At 40.3% G+C, this 11425-nt stretch overlaps 1 protein-coding gene across 1 annotated transcript; it reads left to right on the forward strand.

Annotated features, from left to right (window-relative positions):
* Positions 1–6207: 6207 nt before the first annotated feature.
* LOC127651838 (reticulon-4 receptor-like 2) lies at positions 6208–11052 on the forward strand. The gene is made up of 3 exons (XM_052137872.1): positions 6208–6352; positions 6949–7175; positions 7806–11052. The coding sequence occupies exons 1-3, from the start codon at positions 6295–6297 to the stop codon at positions 8895–8897; spliced, it is 1377 nt and encodes a 458-aa protein (XP_051993832.1). The 5' UTR covers positions 6208–6294; the 3' UTR covers positions 8898–11052.
* Positions 11053–11425: the final 373 nt, after the last annotated feature.

The raw sequence follows: 11425 nt of genomic DNA on the forward strand, positions 1-11425 counted from the left end.
TAAGCCACCACTCCAACAAAAGTCACCAGCGCCACCATATAAATCATAATAAAAGTAATCTGTAAGACGTGATTAAATCTATATTTTCAGTAGCAATATGTTAGGTGTGTGTGAGAAACAGATCACTTTCACATTCTTTTTCTTGTGTTTTTGGTGATTCACATTCTTCATGCATACTGCCTCCTAACTGGTAGGGAGAAGAATTTCAAACAAAAAAGGACTTAAATCTTGATCTATTTCTCACCAAAATCTATCATATCACTTCTGAAAATATGGATTAAAACACTAGAGTCATATGGATTACTTTTATAATGCCTTTATTTGCTTATTGGATCGTCAACATTTTGGCTCCCATTCACTTGCATTGTGAGGACCTACAGAGCTGAAATATTCTTCTAAAAATCATAATTTCTGTTCAGCAGAAGAAAGACAGTAGTACACATCTGAGATAGCATGAGGGTGAGTTTTCATTTTTGGGTGAACTATCCCTTTAAGTGTCCAAATACATTCGAGGTCACAGTAAATACAATATATTCAGTTTGTGCACTGTGACAGATCACATCAGTGTATTAACAGATATTATAATTGGATTATCAGACATGATGGTTTAACCGGTCCTACTTGACCTGCTCTTAGCAGGATTTGAACTGGGGTCTCCGGCATGGGAGGCAGGCACACTAACGGGAAGGCTAAATGCTACAGCCTCTAGCATCAGTTATAGTGCGTCACTTGAGGCCCGGGGAGTGAGGTTTACACATACCGCAGAGCTATCATGTACCAGCTGGCTCTCGTTACACTCACCCCCCTAAACCTCACTCCCATCCGGGTCACGGCACCATCGTAACCGGACCTGCTCGACCCGTTCAGAACGGGATTCAAACCGGTGTCTCTGGCATAGGAGGCAGGCACACTTACGAGGAGGCTAAATGCTACATCAGTCGCTAATGAGCCTCTTGAGGCCAAGGGAGTGAGATTTACACATACAGCACAGCTATCACGTACCAGCTGCCACTCGTTACAATGACAAAGGCTGAAAAACAAAACGCATGACTGCTGTTTTAGTAAGCATGAAAACGTATGAGAAGATATAGGAAGTGGGTCCATAAGTAGGCAGATGAGAATGAAAGACAACAATTAATACAATACAATGCATCTGTCAAGGCAGATAGGAAAAGTTTGACGGCTTGACATTTGCTTTCAAATCGCAGACTTGATGTCTCTACCTAATTATATTCTTGTGTTGTCGTATTAGGCAGTGATGTGTTAGGCTAAAGAACTTTCCAGATGCAAAACTAAAGTTAATGTGGGTTAGAGTCTTTCCATGACTTTGTCCTCTGATCTCAGTGGAGATATCTTAAAACCTGAACGCTGTCTTGTTTCTTACACAGTCATGGCAAAATCATTATTTTTTACAGTTTTAAGATGAGCCTCTTGTCAATTCCAACGCTCCACTCCAGTATTGAGTGCTACAACAGCATTGATTTTCTCTAGTGTCTCTATGGACACTTGGTTTTGAGTAGCCCAGCGAATGTGTCTAAAATGGATTTAATCTTAACAAAGCTCATTTTCAGAGGGGACCATTAAAACAGGATAAGCCAATCCAGTCAAGTCTTCATATACAGTATTTGCTGCAGTAGACGGTCTGAAGCACGCACACATAACACGATGCTAAGTTATTTACACCTATAAACCGTAATATTTATGAGATTAATTGAGGACTGAAGGTGTGATAACAGTTTATGTTAACATGTAGGGCTCCTGATATTAACACAAATTCAAATATGTAAATATATGCATGGATTAAGGTCCAAAAAAACAGTGATCAAACAATGACACAGAAAAGAATGGAAGAAGGGGGGAGAGAGAGAGAGAGAGAGAGAGATTGAATAATCACTGTTGCTCCTGAGGACAGATGCAACAACAAAGATACATCAGAGACAATCGGATTTGGAAATAATGAGCGAGAAAGGAAAGTGGTAAAAGTCGAAAGAATGAGATAGAGAAAGGGGAGACTGTGAAGTAACATTTGATTGTGGTTGTTCGTCATTAAATTCAGCTGCAACCCAGGGGCGGTGCCTGGGTGGGGGGGGTACACTGCGAGGTACAGTGATCAGCCAACGAAATTCCATACGGGGGTTGTTGTAACTATTCTGATACCGAGATAGAAAGCAAAGCTGAGGGAGATATGCTGGAGAAGAGCTGTGTCTGTGTTCATAAGGACACATCCACCATCAGGGTTGGGAGTAACGGAATACATGTAACAGGATCACGTATTTAAAATCAAAATATAAGTAACTGTATTCCACTACAGTTACAATTTAAATAATTGGTATTTAGAATACAGTTACATTCAAAAAGTATTTTGATTACTGAAAAGATTACTTTGCATTTTATTGTAATTTGTCTATTTTAATATTTAGTCCTTTCAGATGGAAAACATTTATACATATTAATGATGTGATCCAAAGTGCATTTGAACAGCGATGAAACACTTTCTTATGATGTGTTACATTCATACAAGCAGACAGAGAATTTTGAAGTAAGTTTGGAGCACAAGAAATAGAAATAAACCTTGTGTAAATTGTCAGCTTTACGCTAAGCTAAAATGCTATTTATAGCCATTTTACATGCACACGTTACCAGGCACGATCATATTTTTCCATTAGATCATAATTTCTTTTTTTCTAGTAAGACCTTTGATGTTAGGGACAAAATCGTATTCTTGATAATAATTTTTGTATTGTTTTCCTGTAAAAATATCAAAAAATCCTTAAAACAACATCAATTAGATTGATCCTATATTAGAAACAACACTGCATGTGATATTTAGGTTTTAACGTGTGTATTTTGTAGTTTTTAAAGTCAAAACAAGTGGAAACAACAGGATTTTTTATTTCTATTTAATTCAATTAAAATGTATTTAATTTGTCCCCATCCCTCTGGACCTCTATTTTCTTTGGCCTAAGTGAAGAATGTGTTTAATGTGGCTCAACTTTTCAAAAGGACTTTTATGGCAAATATAGGGTTGTGATTTTTTTGAAGCAATACTCACACAACCCAAATGTTCTTTGGCAGCCAATCACAGTTAGCCAAATGTCAGCTATCTAAAAGGAATATACAATAGCATCTGAAGCATGCTGTTGATGACAGCAGAAAATAATTACTACTCGTCCATCAGTTTATTTAAACAAACAAGAAGCCTCTTTAAATTAAAGGAATATTCTGGGTTAAATACAAGTTAAGCGCAATCGACAGCATTTGTGGCATAATGTTGACTACCACAAAAATGTGTTTGACTTTGATGAAAAAACAAGAATATTGGATACAGTGAGGCACTTACAATGGAAGACCAATTTTTTTAATTTAAATTACTCACTTTTTCAAAAGTATAGCCACAAGACAAACAATATACATGTTAACATGATTTTAATATGATGATTTTTTGCAGAAAAGGAGGGATGAGTCAGAATACATTTTTGTGGTAAAAAACATTATGCCGCAAATGCTGTCGATTGAGCTTAACTTGTATTGAACCTGGAATTTAAGTCTTGGTGGCGATCATAAAAAAATAAATTTGCTGCTCATATTTTTATTAAAACACTTAAAAAATATAATATTTGATCTGTAAAATTGTCCAAGTCTTCCTTTTGAAATGGGACTACTTTTCTAAGTCAATGAACTTAATGTTATGTAACCAAATTCCTGTCGGTAGAAATTGCTCATTGCAAAAAATTCTTTGTGGCTACCTCTCGTCTCTTTCTAGCATCCAAATCCCCATTCACTTCCATTGTAAGTCCTGTTAACACATTACAGTAAAGGTCCATTCGTTAACATTAGTTAATGCATTGGAAATCATGAACAAACAATTAAAAATATATTTTTTATAGCATTAATTAATCTTTGTTAATGTTAGTTAATAAAAATACAATTGTGCATTGTGCGTTCATAGTGCATTATCTAATGTTAGCTAAATCTAAATACAACTTTAGGTTTAAAAAATGCATTAGCATATGTTACTTGTAATTAATTTGAACTAAGATTATTAAATGCTGTAAAAGTATTGTTCGCTGTTAGTTAATGTTAACTAATGTTGTTAATTACTGTTACCAAATGGAACCTTATTGTAAAGTGTTACCTATGTGCCTCAATGTAACCTCCATTTTTTCTTTTTAGATGAAAAGGAGGGACGAGTCAATTATTTCTTGTGCTAATCAACATTATGCCACAAATGTTGGCGATTCAGCTTAACTTTTTATTAAATCTGGAATATTACTATCAGTGTGACGCAGTTTCTAAAGTTATTAGTGCTGATTTTATTCTGTTCTCTCTATACAAGAGGACAAAGTACATCTGTCATTTCATGTGGGCTGCCACAGTAGAGCACTCCCTTAGGGCACTACAAAGCCACTCTTGGAACACTAGATGGCACACAGCTTTAATGCATTAGGCTACTGGCCCGCACCCTGATCAAGCCTTGTGTGCAACATCCCACTAATTGCAATCCATATCCCACAAGTTCCACAATATACTGTATGAGTCATGAGTCATTTCTTTTCCAAGCTTTTGGTTCCCTAAACTCCTTCTTTCCATCCACACTCTGGACTTTCTCTTCTTTATCGCACTCGTCCTATGCTTCCTCTGATTTAATCCTTTTTGCTGTTTTTCAGTCATCTCTCCTCCTATCACACTCAACACAACTGTACCACGACCCAAATGCTGTCAGTCATGCCATACACACGGCTGTCTGTTGGCGATAGTGTAAGATACATGAGACACACTTCCAGCTGGTGGGTGTAGATGGAGCAGGGAAAGCCTGTTTATCCAGTCATCCTGTGTTGTATGTTGTTGTGGAGGTGGAGAGGGAGGGAGGAAAAGAAAGAGGCGTCCAAAACATTAGCGAATGGAGGAGTTGCTAAATAACAACATGGACATCCACCGGGTCCACCGTTTTCTGTCTTTCTACACATATATCTGGATTTGTAGCCTATTAGTAAACCTGCGTGATTGTTGATCTTGAAAAAGATGATTTTATGGGATTGTATGTGAACCAAACCAGTGTTGTGCATAAGAATAAGACTATAGTCAGTGGCGGAGCTAGGGGGTGGCCAGGGGTGACCGTGGCCACCATGGAACCGAAGCCTAGTCACCCCATTGTCCACCCCACTCGCAATTGCTGTTTTAGTAATTTTTTTGGCAATTTTCCCCACAGTCCGACGATATAAAAAGGCTGCCCGAACATTTCTGTGCCACCACAGACTGATCGCTTGCCCCTGGCTAGCCACCCTTTTGAAAAAACTCCTGGCTCCGCCCCTGACTATAGTGCTAAAAACTTTGAACTAAACAACATTATCAGTAGATACACTAAAAAAAGTGGTAACATGCAATTGTTAGCTTAAGGAGCTACCAGATGTTACCATTTATATGTGTAACTTCATGTATTCAGGTTGATTCAGTGATGTTTAATAATATTTATGACCTGAATAGTACCAGTTAATTTAGATGTTACCACATGATGCAAATGTTTAGGTTAAAATGTTTCAGTGTACTGTAGTTTAGTTCATATGAAGGTATAAAATGTGATCAGGAAGCTGGCCATATAGGAGACAAACTTTCTATTCATTGGTCTACAGTTACTTTTCTCTAAGCAGTATGTAGTCATACTTTAGTCACCCATTATCAAATCTCTATGCGATTATCTCAGTGTTTCAACTTCGGATCTCTATATTTTAAGTCATGACTCCTGTGTCTCAAGAGAATAGAGTCTCAGCTGCACATACAGTAATGCTTTTTTTCCCTCCAGTACCATTAATAATGCGGAGGAAAGCAGTATCCAAAGGGATTTGGGATCCAAAGCCAAGAAACGAGCTGTGTGTCTATTTCATGTGCCTCGTGCGCAACTCCTCGCCTGTTCTCTGTTCAGTCATTAACGGGCGCCGTGCCCGCGCTCCCCCGCCCTTTCCAAACTACGTCTCCACAAGTCCTCTACGTAACTCTGAGCTAAGACGTCCGACTTCCTCGGTCCAAACTAGTGCGCTGAAGCCCTTCCCTCATCTTTCCGCTCCGCCTTTTCCGTTTGCCACCCTCGCTTGTGCTTGACCCGACTGGTGACGTCCTAGAGATTCCGTGGTGCCCACAGCCGTAGGCGCGCATCACACTCGGGTATAAAATGGGCCCGGGACCCGTCATTCGGCACTCTCTCAGTCGCTCCGACTCGGGAACCAGAGCACCAGCAGAGATAGCAGGGAATCATTCGTTAAACTCCTCAGGCTAACTCGCTCTCGGCTTTGGTTCGGAATGGAAACATCAACTTTTACGCGGAGCCAACGCAGCTCCATTGCGCACAACTTTAAGAGTGAGTTTCTGCTTCTTCATTGTTCATCTCTTGTCTAAGTCTGTATTTGAAGTTCTGTAACTTTGTTAAAGTGTTTAAAGTATGGGAAATTATTGCTTTTTAAGCACTTCTAGGAGATAGAATACGATCGAGTTGGCTGTCAAGAATGTACTTGGTTTTGTGCATAAGGCATAGTTCGAATGTCTTTCGTCTTTGATGCTTTGACTTTTTAAAGTAATGTTTTGAGATTATAAGTTCAGATAATATTCTCACAAAATTACTATAAGTAAGTGTTTAATTTAAGTCGTAGATTTTAATTCAACTTAAATTTAAATAGAATGAAGAGCCATGTTCAAAATTAGTAGGCAATGTGAAAATTCGCCTTTAGATTCATGTATAGCAACTGTATAGCAACTGCCATTATTATAATGGATTTTTTTTAATTATTGTAACATTTGATACAAAACGTAATGTAAATGATGATGCGATTATTGCCGACTTCCAAGGCGTTGATTTCAGCACCAAAGCTTTTGGACAGCTCCTGTCTAAGCGTTGAGCATTAACTGTAGCCAATACGCAGCTTTCAGTAAAGTGACGCGCTCCTCTCTTTCCATCAGGCGCGCTCTCGCTCTGGCTGGTTGTCTGGCTGGTCGTGGTTAAGCCCGTGCCTGCGCAGAACTGCCCTCATCGGTGCGTATGTTACCCGACCCCTATGACCGTGAGCTGCCAGGCGCAAAACTTCACCATTGTGCCCACCGGCATGCCCTACGAATCCCAGCGCGTTTTCCTGCAAAACAACCGCATCACTGAACTGAGAGTGGGGTCCTTTGCTTTTGGCACACAGGTAAAAAAAAGTGCATATGTGTGTGTGTGTGTATCATAGCTATAGTTTGGGGACAAATTGGGGACAAAATCAGACAAATTTGGGGACATTTTGTCCTCATTTGGAAAAATAATGATTTTACAATTTTGAATAATGCAAAACGTTTTCATTTAGCGTTAGGTTTAAGGTGTGGGTTACAGTTAGTTTATAGTAAGTATATTTAGCTTTATACAGTAACAATACATTTGAACAATACATGTCAAATTTATGGTATGTTCCCATTTACACAGCTGAGGAAATGTGTGTGTGAGAGAATGTGAGAATGTTTAATCCTTATATTTGTAGATAAACTTTCATTTATATAAATGCATATAAGCCTACAGTGAAAAATTAGGAGATATGAGTACATCTTTACCAAAAGGAAATGGCAAATATATAACACATCTTTCTATTTTGTATTTGCTCCACCCCCAAATCTTCACCTCATTACTTTTTCCACCTCTCAACCCACTTATTTCATGTTTGCTATCATTTCTTCTCTTTACTTTATCCCCCACTTTCTGGTTCTTCCATTTCTTCTACTATCATTTACCCTCTGCTCCCTATTCCTCCTTTGTTTCCATTTCTTTCCATCCATTCATCACATGCCAGGTCTTGTGGCTCTTCTCGAACAACATCACCTGGATTGAGGCCGGTTCCTTCAGTGAGTTGCGTGATCTGGAGGAGCTTGATCTGGGCGACAACCCCCACCTGCACCGCCTTGAGGGTGGAGCTTTCCGTGGCCTGGAGAAGCTCCAGAGCCTCCACATGCACCGCTGCCGCCTGGCTGCCCTCCCCCATGACATCTTCCACAAGCTTTACAGTCTACAGTTCCTCTACCTACAGGAGAATCAACTTCACTTCATCCAGGATGATCTCTTTGCTGACCTGATCAACCTCAGTCAACTCTTCCTGCACGGCAACCGCATCCGCACTCTGTCCGAGAATGTGTTCCGTGGCCTGGTCAACCTTGACAGGTTGCTGCTTCATGACAACAGGGTCCGTCAGGTCAACCGCCGCGCTTTCCGCGACCTGGGCCGGCTGACCATGCTCTTTCTCTTCAACAATTCCCTGGCAGAACTGCCCGGTCAGGCGATGCATGACGTTGCCTCCATCCAGTTTCTGCGGCTGAACAACAACCCTTGGGCATGCGGCTGTGAGGCTCGCCCTCTGTGGGAGTTCTTCCGTGGCGCCCGTCTATCCAGCTCCGAGGTTATGTGCGCCTCCCCAGCCCCTCGTCGTGGACAGGACCTGCGTTTCCTGAGGGAGATGGACTTCGCTCTCTGCCCCCTCCCTGACCCCGGCTCCCTTGGTGGCACAACCACCACCACTTTCAGTACCAAGACCCGCTGGTGGTTCTCCAAGAACAAGCCTGTCAGCACCTCCAAGGGCATCTTTGAGAAGAGTTCTGAGACCAAGGCCTACCCCTTCCCTGGAGGAAAACCCTCAATTACATCTACATCCACAAAGTATGAGCTTGGGGATGAAGAGGCTCTTCTTCCTAAGCTTGACCCAGAAGAGTACTGGGCCAACTATGGCAATGAAGATGCAGGCATCACCTCCCTCCGCTGCTTTGAGCTTGAGTGCCCACCTGAATTCGACTCTCTGCCCCCCTCCTCCTCTTCCTCTCGCTCCTCAACTTCTTCTCTCTTGCTACTCTCCATGTCTGTCTTGACTGTCTGTATTTATCTTCTTTTTGGCTGAATCTACCAACCTCCGAAGAACCATCATCCCCTCATTTTCTCCTCTCTGGAGGTGGGAAAACCCTGTTTGCTCAATTTAACTCTTGAAAGCCTTGATTCCTGTTACCATCAACCTCACTTGTATCTTTGTTCTGTTCAGTTTGAGCCTCTAGTTCTTGGCATCTAGAGGGCACTACACTGATTTAGGATACAGGGGTAAGCAGGGAACATTGGGCAGTACAAGCCCTTTATGGAAACTAATGAAAGATGTTCTGAGGGCTTGGTTAGTGAAGCAGATACTCTGTCCTTATTTTTTGAGGGCACAAGTACTCAGCGCCATCTCTGTCACAGTCAGAAAAGACAGAGAGATACGAATCTCCATCTTAGGTTTATGTACAATATTTGTATGCATCTTTCTATTCAGCCACTCTTAAGTGCTTCTATGATAGTTAGTTGTAATTATAGCTTGTAATGTCATCATGACAACATCTCTCTAACTTTTCAGCTAATGCTGTTACTGCTAATGCCATAGCTCCATATACAGCACCGTTAACTACCGACTGTCAGAAGGGCCTCAAAATGATTCAGGGCTAGAAGAGCAAAAAACAAAAGGTGTAAAGGAGCAAAGTGAAAAACAGAAAGGGAAGCGAGAAACTAAGAAGAAGAGGTAGAGATCACCAAAATCATGGTAAGATAGGTGCACAGAGATAGATAAAGTACACACAAGAGAAGGTGAAAGAGTTTATTACATCACCCACCAGATATGACAGCAATTATCACTTGTGTAAATACAACATCTCAGCAGAGAGAGAGTGCTGTAAATAGTGCTACGAAAGGCCTTATGTTTGTCACTGTTCTGACTGGCCAAGAATGTCACTGTGGGTAATGTCAGTTGTACTATTTCTACAGCCAATTCATGGAAAGATCAATCAATGGCACAGGAGTGTTCTTATTTTTTGTTTGGCTGTATGTCTTTTGAAATACTGTTAACATGTTGTGTCTTAACTGTCAAATAGATTCTCTACATCTTTCCAAAACTTTGTTTATTCTTCTTTTTTTTTGTATATGCAAATGCTTTTTTTCTCACTAACTGTGAGATATTGGTAAACTCCATCCTTTCTTATTTAAACTATTGATTTAGATCAGTAGTCAAAAGCCAGTCAAAAAAATAATTGGCATTATGTGAAAACTAGGACAAACTCCAAGGAAAAAGCAATAATTGGACACTGAAGAAAGAATGAGATTATTTCCAAAGAGTGAAGGTGATGCAGACGTTATAGCTGATAGAGCTTTGGCATCACTACTGTACCTTAAAGTGGATTGACTAGTGGGCAAAGCTGATTGGTAAATCAATAAGACACGCTTATTGACAGATTGGTAGACTGTCAGAATAATGTCTACCATTGGTCATAGAGGACTTTGTCTGGTCTGCTGTCTGCTGCTCTTCCTTGCCTTGCTTTGTCTTTCTCTCCAAGTTTGTCCTTTGGGAGGCATTGCCTATTCCCCTATCCTCCTCCTTTTTCTAACAGTATACAGGGCTATAGAGAAACAAACTGATAGGACAAGGAAAAAAGGAGAGAAAGAGTAAACAAAAAGGTGAGAAAGAGTGGAAAGCAGGGGCGGATGTGGGTGGTAGAGACGAAAAACTAGAATAATAAAGGATGGACATGTGAATAAATATGGAGAAGTTAATTCTAATGTAGAAAATTCTAATTCTTCTTCCAATGAATGTGATACAATAGATTGAAAATGTGTTTTTGGACTCACCAATTATCTTGAGGGGCCAAAACAAGAATACCAATCAATGAATGCAGCTAGATTTTGTCTTTAGGGATCTACTGTTAATTTTAGCAATATATTGTCTCATGTTTACCTTGAGAAAGAATAGAAGCAAATAATACTGCCATTTCCCCCACAGGCATTCCGCAATGTTGCCATGACACATTTTTGTATTCTAACTGTTTGTGTGAAGTGTGTGCGTTATGTAAATATCAGGAGGACGGGTAAGGTCAAACTGCCTTGAGGTGCTCTCGAGCGATCATATTTGTGAGGTTGCTCACAGATGACCAAAGCATTAGTTATACCTTTTTACCCCTGAATGTGTGCATCATGTGCACTTGAATGTAAGACTGTGAAAGAATGAGCTGTTGAAATCTTTTCACTAGAACAAAAAAGTGCTGGACAGTAAGCATGAACTAATTAATAAATGCTTATCTTTGGACATATTTGGTGTGGGCGTACTCTTTTCTTTACATCTCTATCCAAAACCTAAGGCTCAACAGTAGAATCTCACATGTGCTCTTTCTCTCACCCTCTCTAAATCTGACCTCTCCTGGCACATACATACATACAGACAGACAGACAGACAGACAGAAACACACACACACGGCTGCTGCTTACACACATATTTCAAGGTCTCCAATGCTTGTATAGTTCTTTGAAGGAAACATTACTCACTATTACATGCAGTTACCATGCAACCAAACAGGCCATCATTCAGAGCTCTAAACGGTCTCAATTTGGAGCTGCGGAGCATTTGACGCTGTACGT

This window comes from Xyrauchen texanus, chromosome 11 (assembly GCF_025860055.1).
Source record: "Xyrauchen texanus isolate HMW12.3.18 chromosome 11, RBS_HiC_50CHRs, whole genome shotgun sequence".
Taxonomy (NCBI): domain Eukaryota; kingdom Metazoa; phylum Chordata; class Actinopteri; order Cypriniformes; family Catostomidae; genus Xyrauchen; species Xyrauchen texanus.